Raw genomic sequence first — 13,967 nt, forward strand, 5'->3', positions numbered from 1 at the left:
ACAGTATGTGAGATGCACTTGATAGTCTAGCTACTGCAGTCGCTTGCTACATGCAAAGGCAAGCTTTCACCTGCTGGAAACTTCCAGTCACCTACATTTTCTCAGGTTTCCAAAAGCAGTTTCAGAGAGCAGAGAGAAGATTGAATTTTGTTGTTCCCAGTACTCTGACTTGATGTCAAAGCAGGACACTTATGAGAGCAGCAGAGCTGGCCATTACAATACACATGCTAACAGATGTACTAGAACAGACATGACATTAAATTCTCCTGATTACCACTGCTTTTGCCTCCTGGTAGCTTTTGGAGGTTGCACCAGCCAGGATCAGAGATACTTTCTGGACCTGATGGCAAATGGTAGAGCAGAATTCACCTCTGTACAGCTGAGCTCCCGCTACTCCCAACACAGCACTAATTGGGCAAAGATTGCCGTATGCATACCAACTACTAGAAACCATGTTTATACCATCATTCCTTTCCTAAAACCGTGCTCATTAATTTGCGTGAGTACTAGCTAGTATAACCTAAATCTATGCCAGGAAGCATGCCAACAAATTAAACACAACAGACAATCACAGGACAGTGCCTGAGTTTATGTTACTGCCCTACTTAGGTTTTGTTAGCATCAATAAAAGCAGCACGGCTGACTGACAGACCAGAGGTGAGGGAAAGGACAGGATTCATTTTCCTTGCACAAAGCTCCTATGTATCCTGCATGGGTATCTTACATCCGAGCTTGCCATTCTGGCACCTGGGGACAGAAATGTATGGACCACATACCATCCACATGGCCAGTGTGAGGGATGGTTACATTGGGTGAAGTCTGAGGCTGCAGCCAGAACATTTGTTCAATAATCAAACCTCATTCTGAATGCTATAAATAGAGAACAGAGGAACAGACCAGATGCATTGTCTACAGGCAGCAGAGGGCACAGATATTCCAATAATCTGCTAAGGAAATGTCTCAATTAAGAATTAAAACACTGAGAAATCTCCTAAATGACATAAAAAGATGAAGTGAAAGCCAAGATATAAGAGCTCCATAACACAGGAAAACATTCGGCACTAAACTCAGCTTATCAAACAACCAAAAAGCATCTAGGCATGTTGCACCTTGCACAGCCTTGAATTAAGGCAAGAAGGGCAGGATCTTTGCAGTTAGAAGCTCTAAGTGTAAGCTGAAGTATGTAAATACTGGCACCTGAACACAACAAATCTCTCAACCTTATTATTATTATTTTTTAAAGAACAGACAGATGGTTTGTTGAATCACTCCCGAGTTCTTAGAAATTAAAAGCTACAAGTATTTTCAGTTGTGATGACACTTTAAAACCTTATACAATTCTAAATTTAAAGTCCTGGTTACCCAAACTGAAAACAACTTACAGTGCAACACAGTCAACTTCTTTATGAAAGATACAAATGACAATGATGTTGTACAGCCAAAAAATACTGGCTGATAAAAAGCTGCATAAAATTAAGCACCAAACTTGTACATTTTCAGTAATCTGGCAGTTAACTATTTTAAAAAAATATAGCTACTAATTGTCCTATGGGGTGACTTATACAACAAGTTTCATACCTGAGAAGCTAATAACTAAGGACAAAGAAAAGACAACCCTACATTTAGTTTGTTAAAAACTACAGCTTCCTCCTTTGCAGACACGTGCAGAAGCCCTTGGCTGCAGCATTGCACACAACACATACCACCACAGGATGTTCATCGTTCTCTCCTCTCTTGTCTGAGAACCACAAAAATCAAGAACAGTTTTACATAGATGAGTATATTTGGATGTCTTTGTGTATATTTGGTGTCATAAGCAAAGTGATGTTTCTGTTTGCTTTGGCTGACTGAGGGGGAGCAAGAGAGAAAAATGTCTACTTACAAAGAATGACCACATCTCAGTTGTGCTCAGAGAGAGCTGTCACATGTTAGAGGAACAGGAAATAACTGAGAGTTCACTCAAAGCAGCACTAAGCAATTCTGTGGTTTCAAATCTGAGTCTGTAGTTGCTGAAGCTGTATCTTCCAGCATTCAGTCTCTTAAAACAGCAGCGTCCAAACTGGAGAGCTTGGTCCTCCCTGGAGAAACAGCATTGGAGGGTGGGGTAGTGCAAGCCTGAGGAATATCACAGTTAGGCTTTACTTTTCCTTCTCTCACCCAAAAGTTCTCTTTGCTACAGTAATGCTAACAGTGACTTTGGGCCAGTAACAAGAAATAGGAGGAAAAATGGCTAACGGGCATATCTCAGGCTGAAGTGCATTGTACATAAGCAGCAGAGAACAGCTGGTTAGCATCGACTGTCTCCTCTCCCCATGCAACGCTCTGCTGAGCTAGGAGAATACAAACTGTGTCCAGCCCAGCACTGGGTATGGCTTGGGCTACATGCCAGATGAGACACCCAGTTCATCAGCAGGAACAAAGCAGTTGTGCAATAAAGAACAAAGTGATAAGGGAGCAGAGGGAAGAACAATGAGGAAGAGACACTCTCCTTTTTGTCAGGATGCCTTTGTGCACATTCTGGCTGCAGGGGCTGCAGGGAAAAGGGGTATTCTCACAAAGCAGCTGAGGTACCAATGGAAAAGAGGAAACAGGGAGATCTTCCTGCTGGTACAGAAAGGCAGAAATCTTGTTAAATAAAAGAATGCTGTAATGAGGGAATGGAAGGAGCCCCTGATGCAAACATACAAAATTCAGGGGACAAAGGTCACAGCACAGGATGTTGAAGCAAATCGGCAGAACAGAGTTTACAAGAGCAACAGTCACCAAATTGATGTCTCAAGTATCATTAACAACTTCACAGTAATCTGCTATATAAAAATCTTAAGAGAGTTTGATTTCCTATATAGAAAAAATACTTTCTTTAAGAAGGCCACTGGTAGTACAACTTACAACAGAAGCAGTCTTAAGTTATAAAACATTTTACACTTTTCTTTATCCCTTAGAAAGATACTAAAACAAAAATTAGTACTCTGTTCTTTTCTTATCCATGTATCACATATGGGTAAATAAATCTCTTGGCAGTCACTTCAAGCATTTACTATTTAGGGACAAGCTCGCATATTCAAATATTCTTGCTAGACAGAATGATAAGTATTAGGTTTGGTTACTTAATATTCAGAGTATGTCATTTCAGAATCCACACTTTAAGTTAATCTCTCTTGTAAATACTCTCAATTGTCTTGGGTAACTTTGGGAAAGCCATCATCAATGACATTAAAAGCAAATGTATTTTGAAAGTATTTGCAAACGTAGAGGCAACAGTTCTCCTTCCACTCTTGTTCAGATAATGAAATACAGTTTTCTTAGCTGTCTGAAGAGCAGAAAACTGTATTTTCTTTCAGTAGGCTGGTGTTACTCATACTGCAGGCACAGTACCCTCAGCATATAAAACATGCTTAATGAGCACAAAAAGGTTCCTGTATGACTATACTGCTCTTATGCTGCACAGTGGCTAATTAAAAATGGGGAGAAATAGGCAAAATAACACATTCACTTTGAAGGGAAATGAGATGAACGCAGGGGAATTCTGAATTACACATAAAGTTCTAAAGGGGGAAATAGTGTGTGAAATCTTGCAGAAATGGAAACGCTTATGACCTTGATTAGCAAGCCTCAGTGTGATCTTTCAGCTTTAAACTAGACACACTGGAGAACTGGAAAACCCATTAACACTTTCTCAGAAAAGTTAAAAAGAAAAAAGCTGCCAGGAGTAAGGATTTTAAAGGTACCTGATTAAACATTAGAGAGAAAAGTGCTTCACCAACATGTGGATGCATGTATGAAAGCAAGTGCCTACGGTGAGCTGAAATCTGCAGATCTGTCAGCATGTCATGGAGTTCTGCAGCTGCTGTTTCTTTGCCAGCAACGATCTTTTCTGAACATTAAATCTACAGGAACTGAGTAATTTGTAAGATGTGTTGTTAAGCATATATAAAGTGCCATGTGCTGCATAGACATGAAGAGGTATCAGAAATTACCTACCGTTAACTCAAAGGTAGATGAAAGTACCAACTCAACTTGAAGAATTAAGAAAGGGAGCAGTCCTGTAAAAGTTGCCTGCATTGCATCTTTCCCCACTTGGCCCTTCTGCTCCTGTCACACAAAGATCACAGCCCACTTGAGAGTTTTAGAATGTAGCTGAAAAGTTCAGGAAGGTAACTGTGTAGCTACTTTGCCCATTTTACTGATTACCCAGAAAGAAACAACTGGACTGGAAGCCACAGGATTCAGCATGGTAGCATACCCACAATAATACTGAGAAACAAAATCATCTCTGTAGCATCTGACGGTGTTCCTGTTTAAAACCACCCATGAAGACATATTTCAAATTCCCCTAAATCCACTTTGTATGATTTACTGTTACAAGGAAAAACTGGCCAACTAAGAAAATTCCTCAGTACCCAAGCAAAACAATGCCAACCGTTCTTGAGGAAATCCTACCCTAACCAACTAATAAGCATTATTAGCACTCTGTCTAGTGCTCATGGCACATTTCTGTTACTTCCTTTATATTATCTAGGTATTAGGTCATGAAATCACGAGTGCTCTGCACTACACCAAGTCTTATTTCTGTACTGCAAAGATTCCTCAAGAGACAAGTCTATGAAACATGCTCTCTAGAAGAGAGGACACTGTAAATGTTACCACACTCCTTTAAGTGAATTGCAAACATTCTCAAATAAAACATCAAAAAGCTCACCAAAACTATTAGCACTGTAGGCAGATCTGCCTACAAGTCGACACAAAAATCAAGCCCTTTGTCCTTCTGGTTACTGAACTACTACAAGGTTTCTCAGAGACAATCGCTCATCAGATGCAAACCACTTCAACCAGCTCAGTGCTGAGCTACCAGCGGCTGCTGCCATGTGCAGCTGCTCTTAACCAGCAATAACGGTGGCAAACAAATTCTTAATTCCTCCAGTTTGTGGAGACACCAACAGCCGAGCAATAAAGGTCATGAATAACCTCCAGGAATACAAGGAATACTTTTTCAATTCTGACAAGAGATTTGTTTAGAAGGACCTTATACACTCCACCTATGACAAATCCAGCTCATGTTAGACTCCTGAAAGAAAAAATCCCAGAGGAAACACTCTGACAAGAAGATTCAACACAATATTTATGACCAGATAATACACAGAAATCACAAATTCATCATTAAAGCAGCAACAAACTACAGTCTTCCAATTTACATATTTGCATGAAATAATAAACTTGGTCTTATCTTCTAAGAGCTACCTCATCCTTAGGTGTCCTCCTAAACAAGCAGTGGCTGGACATCCTGGTGGAAATCCTGTAGTCAAAACATCTTATGAATGTTCATCCAAATTCCTCCACCTGATTCTTAGCTGCAAAGGGCAGCTAAGTTACAACACAACTGCTTGCGACTACAAATTGCTCTCATCCTGCCGTGCCTGGGTCCTACAGGATTCCAGAGCACATTATCAGGAGTATGACAGGCATCTGTGACCAGCTGAGTAATCACGGAGACTTCTGGTACTCTACTACCTGCAGAAGGTAAAAGGTGAAAGAGAAAAGGTTTACAAAGTAGTTCAGAAGAGGACGCAAGAGTTCTGAAGCCTTAGTGGATTGCAATACTTAATCCAGTCAAATCTTACTAGATTTCCTCCTCTATGCCTACAAACACAAGACTTCCTAACAAAGTAGGACTCACTTTGCACATCAAGACACCTAATATTTGGTGTCTAGCATGATTTAACAGACATTTATAGTGCCTACAGCCAAACAGACCAATTCAGATCACAACTGTAAATTATTTTCTTGTGTTTAGGTAAGAGCCAGTGATCGCCACTAACAATTCTGGAACACAAACACTGGAATTTCTCTTATCCTGAACTAAACTGTACTTTTTATGAACCAATTCTTTCTCTCAAATACATTCAGATACAAGACACAACATCTTGTAGAGCATTCACGTGTGGACTCAAAACATTTCTCAGCCATGAGTAAATTATTTATTACATAATTCACTGTCCTTGTTTAATAGCAGGCTGTAAGGAAAATAAGATTGAGAAACACTGGATGATAAACATCTCTGCTGTAGATAGAAGGAAGCAGTTGGAGGACACTGAATTGCTCTGAGAAGTCCCACCTGACCCAGTCCTGTGAAAATCACTTTTGTAGGCACAGATTTGGTTCAGGGGGAACAGTCAAAATACACTGTGATTCTCTCTAGAAGGTTGGCCCTGCCATGCTGCTTAGGGATATGACTAGAGTGGATACTAAAGAGGCACCTGAAGAAGTCACAGTTTTTGATAGAATAGGACAGACACACAGAAATTCAGGCTCAACTCAACACTCTTGTGTTTCACAGGACCCTACCCTTTACCCTTTGTATTCTCCTTCCGCATCTCACTTAAGACCAGATAAAATGTGAAGTAATCAGCACATCTAAACAGATGACTAACTTCCTCCCACCTCTTCAAGAGATAACTCCTTTACAAACAACAGCCTCAGCTCTTCTGGTACCCTCACGGATGTGCAGCCCGCAGCATAAACTCAAAGTGACAGAGCCCCAGTACTTCCCTGCCACACGAGGCTTCACGTTACTCTGACCTGCAGTCTGCTGTCAAGTCTTAGTTCATGCTATCATAAGCGCAAGTAATCTTACAAGTCCCTTCTTGGAGAAATCTAATTCTTATCAATCAAGAACTGAAACTCCCATTCACATTTTAATTCTGTTTTATCTGAGGCATTCCTGAAACTCGTCCTTTGGCTCTGACATACTATCTCATTCTGGTCACATGCATTTTAAAAGCAGCCAAAATAGTTCTCTTGGTTTACTGCTGTGTCACTTCACTTTTTGCATTCTTTACCAGTTCCTGTTTACCACGTTAACTACAGGAAGATGTTAGAAATTAGCTGTCTTTAGGCTTGCTCTTATTCAAGTGATCAGTCCCACTCCTCAGTAGTATAAGATAACCATGCCCCATCCATTACTTCCAGCATTGTCAACTACACAATTGTCATGTGTTTTTTTCTTTCCTGAGGTCTCTAACAAGCAAAAAACTGTTTCTGCATTAACACTAACTCTTCATCAGTGATGTTACTTAGCACTATTAACCATGCAAATTAATGAAGAGTCTTCTTTATTATAAAGAATTAATTGGACACCTACTATTTTACCCTTAAACCCATTCCTAAAGTCCTGGCTGGCTAAATGCTTGTCACCTATTGTAAGCAGTTCTACATTTGGCTTATTTAAACTAAATTAGCTACAGCTATGACTGCAAGTCAATGGCTTGTTTTAGCCCCCTGACAAATTAGGTTTTCAAAGATGCTGTATCTGCTTACCAATTCAGACAAGCATTTTATATCTCAGCAAAATAAAGAAATAAACAGATAAATAAATAAAACCAAGATCAGTAACCTTTACATAGATTTGCCTACTAAACAACGAGACCCCCTAAGTACCAGCAGTCTTCCATATCAGTCCCACCCACAGAGACACAATTATGGCTCTTCACCCACTTCCATCACATCTATCAGTCATAATGACTTAAGATGTCATTGAAATTATGTCAGTACTGAAATTCATAGGTTGTGGACACTCAGTCGGTATGATTAATTCCACTGTTCTTCCACAGAATAAAATCTGAGTAGTGCAATCTCAATGTAGCTGGCCTTGTAACCTGTCAAACACAGCCAAAGGCAAGTCTGCTGAAGTAGATCAGGTCCAGAGGGCCACATGCTTTCTTATCTAAGACCCTCAGGCCTGTTTACAGCACTATGCCCTCCACAAGAGCACCGCAAGTTATTACTATAAAAAGAGTATCTAGTATCATAGCCTCATGTCTCAACTGCTCCTCTGGCACTCATTGCCCCAGTCACATAAACATAAGGTTATATAAAACGTAACCTGAAGTGATATTGGCAGGGCAGAAACATCACGCACAGCATCAAACCCATGCCCTGAACCAGCAGAAGCACCACCTGCAGCAGTCTGGGAACACAGATGGACCAGCCTGTGCGAAAGCGAACTTGTAGCATCCTAAGAAACTTGCAATATTGTTCCTCCCCTACCATTTATTAAGTTTTGCTCATGAATAATTCAGGCATGGATATTAAGAGATCAAATAACACGTGTATTACAGCAAGATGGCACTCATCAGCACAGCATGCTAACACTGAGTTACAGTCAAGTCAGAAGGTCGATAGTGCCAGGAGTGCCATTAGACTCTGATCCGACATTCTGGATTCAAACCCGATAGCAGAGACCATCCCCCGTGCCCATTTCACTGTTCTGATAGAGGCTGCCATCCCTGTGACAGAGAGACTAGATTTGCTCATGAATCAGTTTCCCTACTGCCACCTTTTTGGCTCAGCCCAACAAGTCTGGTTTATCTCTTTGAAAGGGCTGACAATAGCAGGACACGGGGAAATGGTTTTAAGTTAAAGAGGGAAGATTTAGGTTGGATGTTAGGGGGAAGTTCTTCACTAGGAGAGTGGTTAGGCCCTGGAACAGGCTGCCCAGGGAGGTTGTGGATGCCCCGTCCTTGGAGGTGTTCAAGGTCAGGTTGGACGGGGCCCTGGGCAACCTGATCTAGTAAAGGTGTATGTTTGGTGGCCCTGCCAGGCAGGGGGGTTGGAACTACATGATCCTTGAGGTCCCTTCCAACCCGGGTCATTCTGTGATTCTGTGATCTCTGGAGCTTCTGGACTCGAGCCCTCAAGGATACAGCAGAGACCAACTACAACATGAGCCTATGCTTAACCTGGAGACTACATGGGACAAGGGACAAAAGGGAAGTGGCTGGGACAATCAGGAAAGCTTTAACTGGAATGTCATCCAAAATTCAGTGGAAGCCTTAAGGATGCATAAATTCAAGTAAAACATGAAGAGAGTCACATCTACAAAGCTATCAACACGCCACAGATCACATCACCCAGGTACTATGCTGATATAAGTCTGCCTTAAGTGCTATTTATGCAGAAAGTTGAGAACTTGAGTAGGTGAGTGTTAAAGCTGAGCATAACGCATTCCATTGACAAGAAATTCTGAGTTGTAGAAAAACAAACTCACACAAATTCATGTGCTTTTGTAATTTAGAGTTTTACTATTTTATTATTATTACTATTCTGCAAAGGAATTTAACACATGAAATGTGTGCCTGAAAAACAGCTTGATTACAGATTTCTTACAGATTTATTGCTTTCCAAAACAAAGCCCCTCTTGATGTGTTTCACGATCACATCTTCTGACCCATTCCAGTGTAATTACTACGACAACATCCTATTTAACTCACCCAACGTCAGCATCGCCTACTTCCTGCTCAGCTACTGCATCTCCTACAGGAGTCAGTTCGATCAACAACACCATTTCAAAGTCCAGAGTTATGCAGAAGCATTGCGGCCGTGCTGATATCCTGCTCTGAGACACGAGCTCATGCTCATGACGTACCTGTCACTGCATGACAGCAGGACATCAGGGTGCCTGTATTAGTAACCCAGCACTGCACACAAAGCATCAGAAGACATTCAGGTCACAGTTCTGAATGGCTTCAAGTGGCCATTTGAAAAACAGAAAGTAAAAGAGGAGCATTTATTCAAAAAATACAGAAAGTTTAAGATGAGCTGTACTTCTCCTAAAACTTGCAGCTAACTTTTAAAGGCTTCAAGCAGTTTCTGTCGCTGTTTTATAAACGCAGATGAGTACAACTCTACATTAAAATGCAAGAGGGTATTCCAAAAATGCAGAACTCAGTGACATACTTGGGAACGCATTCACCAGAAGGTTTTTCTGCTTAGATTGCTGTGTTGCCTTATGACTATTGATTTATTTTGAGCCTAGAGCTGGAGGCGCAGCACCTGAGCACACGGACTAAGTACGGGGCAGGGCAGGCCCGGTGCGGACACGGGCCTTCCACCGCTTTGTCGTGCCGCAGGTGCACCCGGGGCCGTGTAGAGCCCCCATGCCGCCCCAACAAGCTTCCCCTCGGTGTGAGGGGTGAGCGGAGCTCGGCTCCTCGCAACACCCGCAGCCCCGGCCCAGGCGGCTCGGAGCCCCCATCGCGCGCCCTGCGGAGAGGTGAGGCCGGCCCGAGGGTTCGAGCGAACGGTCCCGCCGCCATTCATTGCGTCCCCTACGCTCCGGGCAGAGGCCGGGCCCTGCCGCCAAGCCCCCAACCGGGCAGAGAGCCAGGCCGGGCCGGACAAAGTTCCGTGCGAGAGCCGCGTACGGGGCAGGGACGGAACGGGGCAGGGAGGGAGGAGAGCAGCGCCCGGCCGCAACCCTCCGCCGTCCTCACGCGGCCCCGGCCCTCCGCGCGCGGGGTGGGAAGGGCCGGGGCCGGGCAGCGCCGCCGCCCCTCGGCTCGACACGGCACTCACCACGCATTTCTTGCCGAGGAAGCTGAAGAGGCTCTCGTTCTCCTGCGGGGTGAGCAGCAGCGAGCCGACGTTGGTGACCCGCCGCGGCTGCGGGGCCTGCTGCGGGGCGCCGCTCATGGCCGGGCCGGCACGGCGCTGCCCTGCGACCGTTGGAGCCCGCGGCCCCCTACTCCTCCTCCTCCTCCTCCTCCTCCGCGGCGGCCTCACTCACAGCAGCCGCATCGCGGAGCCTCCCTCTCGAGGCCGGGGAAGGAGGGAGGCGGAGGGGTAGGGGGGCCCGGAAAGCGGCCCGCGGAGGGGGGCACCGAGCAGGAGGCAGCTCCGCGCCGCAGCCGATGGCTCCCGCCCCTCCGAGCGGCACTAAACTTCCAACTTCGGCCCGGCTCCGGCGGCCGCACAATCCAACATGGCAGCGGGGGCGGGCGAGACCACAGAGCGCGGCAGCCAGAGGGGAGGCCGTGAGAGAGAGAGAGAGCGAGAGAGCGCCGCCGCCGCGACCATGCGCCGTGCGGGACAACGCCGCCTTCCGATCCGGCCCCTCCTCGCCCCGCCAGCTGCCGGGGAGCGCCGCCCGCACTGCCCTGCCCGCAATACCAGCCTGCAATACCTGCCCGCAATACCTGCCCGCAATACCTGCACGGCCGGCCGGGCGGCTGCTGCGGGGCGGGGAGTGCGACGGGAGGAGGAGGGAGAAGGAGCGAGGAATGAGATAGGGGCACCGTGGGATGCAGTGCTCATGAGGCCGCGGGGGCAGCCGGCCGGGCCCTTCGCTGATTGAAAAGCTCTCGGGTCTGAAAGCACTAACGGGGCCTCCGTGCATTCACTTGAGAAAGGAGGTCTCTGCTAGGAGCTGTCAGCAAACGGCAGTAATGTTAGGTGAAGTTCCACAGTACAGTGGCGACTCGGGGCAGCCCGGCTTCATGCAGTGCAGCACCTCGAGAGCTGAGCTCCTGACCAGTTTAGAGTGAAGCATGGTTTAATTTGTAACTCAAAAACCTTTGTGACCTTTTGTCATTGGAAGGAGAATGTCTCCTTGTGCCTCACCATGCAAATAATCAATTGCATTACCGCATGCTGTGTTACGTTGGGGGTTAATGATGCGTTCTTGCTGTACAGAAGCAATTCCCTCTCTTTGCACAGTCAAACGGGGGGCGGAGTGGGTGTCAGCCATCGCCCTCCGTGCAGCTGGAGGTTAAACACTGCGAGCAGCGCTGGGAACTGTGAGCTCCCAGGGGGAAGATGCTGGGAAGAAATGCCGTGTGCAGGCAGTGCCTGTTGGCAGCAGAGCTATTGCCCTGCTTCACCCCACACATCAGTATCGAATGCTGAAGGCATTCGAAGCTCAAAGACACTGAGCTCAGCTGCTGTGTGCCCAGCCTGGCTTTGACTGTATGGAAGTAGTGCTCACACTTCTTGAGGACAAAGGTGAACGCCAATGGGATTCTGGTGTGTGTTAGAAAGTGTGGCCAGCAGGCTGAAGGAGGTGATCCTCCCTCTCTGCCCTGATGAGGCCAATGGAGTGTGGTGTCCAGTTCTGGACTCCTCAGTTCAAGAATGACAGGGAACTTCTAGAGAGAGAAGATGATGAGGAGCTTGGAGCGTCTCCCATGTGATGGAAGGCTGAAAGATCAGGGACTTTTCAGCCCAGAGAAGAGAAGACTGAGAGGGGATGTCATCACTGCTTATAAATATCTGAAGTGTGGGAGTCAAATGGATGGGGTTTTTTTTCAGCCTTGTGTAGAAACTGGACAAGTGGCAATGGGCACAAAGAGGAACACGGGAAGTACCATACAAATGTGAGGGAACTTCCTTTAGCAGAGGATTGGACTTGATCCCCAGAGGTCCCTTCCTACAGCTACAGTTCTGTGATAAAGTCAGCTTTACCTCCTCTGATAAATCAATTGTCCATCTGGAAGACAAAGCAACACCCTCATGGTGATATACTTCGTATTGAAAGAACTGAAGTAGCACAGGAGGAGGGGAACTACAGAAGCACCAGGGGAAAACCTGCTAACACAAATCTTTGTATGAAGCTCCGCTGACTTCTCTTCATATCTTCCAAAAGGTCAGGCACAAACAGATGGCAGCCCCTTTTCCCATGCTTAAAAGAGCTGGTAAATATGTCCCAAAACAGGAGGAAGAATGAGTAGTAGAAAATCCTGATATATATATATACAGGACTTCTCAGCGTGAAGGTTTCACAGAAGTGCCATGGGCCTTTACAGTAAAGGAAAAGCAAACAGTAGGAATTGATACTTTCAAAGTATTTTTATCAGACATTGGTTCTTCAGTATTCACTTCTTTACTATATAAGTATGTGCATATTTTACTAGAAGGGGAAATATTTTAGCTAAGGAATATTGGCAGCATTCCGTTGGTTGAAAACGTATGTAAAGAGATAAAACACATGGAAGCACTTTACAAGGCATTTTCTTTTTTTCCTTGCGTAACAATTATTTTTATAGCCAGATCCTGCTTCAAAGAAATGTAAGTACCTGTCTTGGTGGTTACAGCATAAATAGCTAAGAATATAATACACTTTTCAACAGTAAATGCAGGTACTATCCTCATGTCTCTGCCCCAATGCATTTGTTGCTCTTTTCCTCATCCCTGGTAACTTTTTGTTTCTCACTGTGTAGATCCTTCCATTCAAACAGAGTCCTGATTTTAGTTGTGACGCTTTTTGCTTCATGCTGCTCTTTTGACACCAGCTGGCTTGTAGCTATTCTTAAGGGCCTTCAACTTTCAGGCTCTATTGTTTGGGTTTTGTTTGCTTTTTTTAATGGGGTAGACAGGAAAGGGAAGGAAAAAGAACTATTTTCAGATCCCGTGTTTCATTAATTATGCAAAAGCTGTTTCTGTTTTTGTATCACAGCAAAGCGGTGAGTCCTGAAGTGAAATGGAAATATCAGTATCTGGTGATGAGTAAGAAGGACCCAAAGAAAAATAGGTTTATGCCTTTAGTGCTTACATTTGCAGTCGTATCATCAAAAAGCTGTTATTCCTGAATAAAATGCCCAATTTTAAGTAAAATTCTGTTGAGCAAAGGCAGAATTATCTGACTATATTTTGAAGAAATTGCAATGCTCTTTCTGGCCTCTTAGGAGAAATTGCTGTCACTGTTTATCCTAAGCTTCCCTCTGAATTTCCTACTGTAGTACGAAGCTTCAAACTGTGTTGCCCACTCCTGATGCCTCTAAACTTGTGGGAAGCAGCTATTAACTTTCATAACAAGTACGTTGGAAATGATATACTCTTATGAATATAAACAAGTGTCATGATTTTACAGGTCTGTAATATCGATACCTATTTAACGAACAGATCTTATGATCCTTGGCAGACCTACATTTTACAGCAATTTTGTCTCTCTGAAGTTTGCCTTCTACAGTTCTCAGTAATTTTTTTTTGGAAGCTGAAAATTGAATTCCATAACTAGTCTAAAGTTACACACTTTGAGTTTCAGAGCTTAACCATCAACCCAATTTCAGATTGTTCTGCAATTGAAAATGAAATAAAAAGGTAAGGAAGAGTTTCTGTCTCTTGCCCTGGAGCTACGAATTGTAGACTTTTTCAGGGTTTTGTTGAATTTCTGAACTGTCTGAATGCAATAAGTTGGT

General features: G+C 44.4%; 1 protein-coding gene across 3 annotated transcripts in view; it reads right to left on the minus strand.

The window, feature by feature from the left end:
* The window catches only part of WASL (WASP like actin nucleation promoting factor), a 48,900-nt gene extending 38,069 nt beyond the window's left edge, over positions 1-10,831 (minus strand). For all 3 annotated transcript variants that reach the window (XM_015853142.2, XM_015853133.2, XM_015853122.2), the window contains exon 1: positions 10,351-10,831. In XM_015853142.2, coding sequence (XP_015708628.1) covers positions 10,351-10,467 — 117 coding nt within the window. In that variant the 5' untranslated portion in view covers positions 10,468-10,831. The remainder of the gene's footprint in view (positions 1-10,350) is intronic.
* Positions 10,832-13,967: the final 3,136 nt, after the last annotated feature.

This window comes from Coturnix japonica, chromosome 1 (genome assembly GCF_001577835.2).
Source record: "Coturnix japonica isolate 7356 chromosome 1, Coturnix japonica 2.1, whole genome shotgun sequence".
NCBI lineage: Eukaryota > Metazoa > Chordata > Aves > Galliformes > Phasianidae > Coturnix > Coturnix japonica.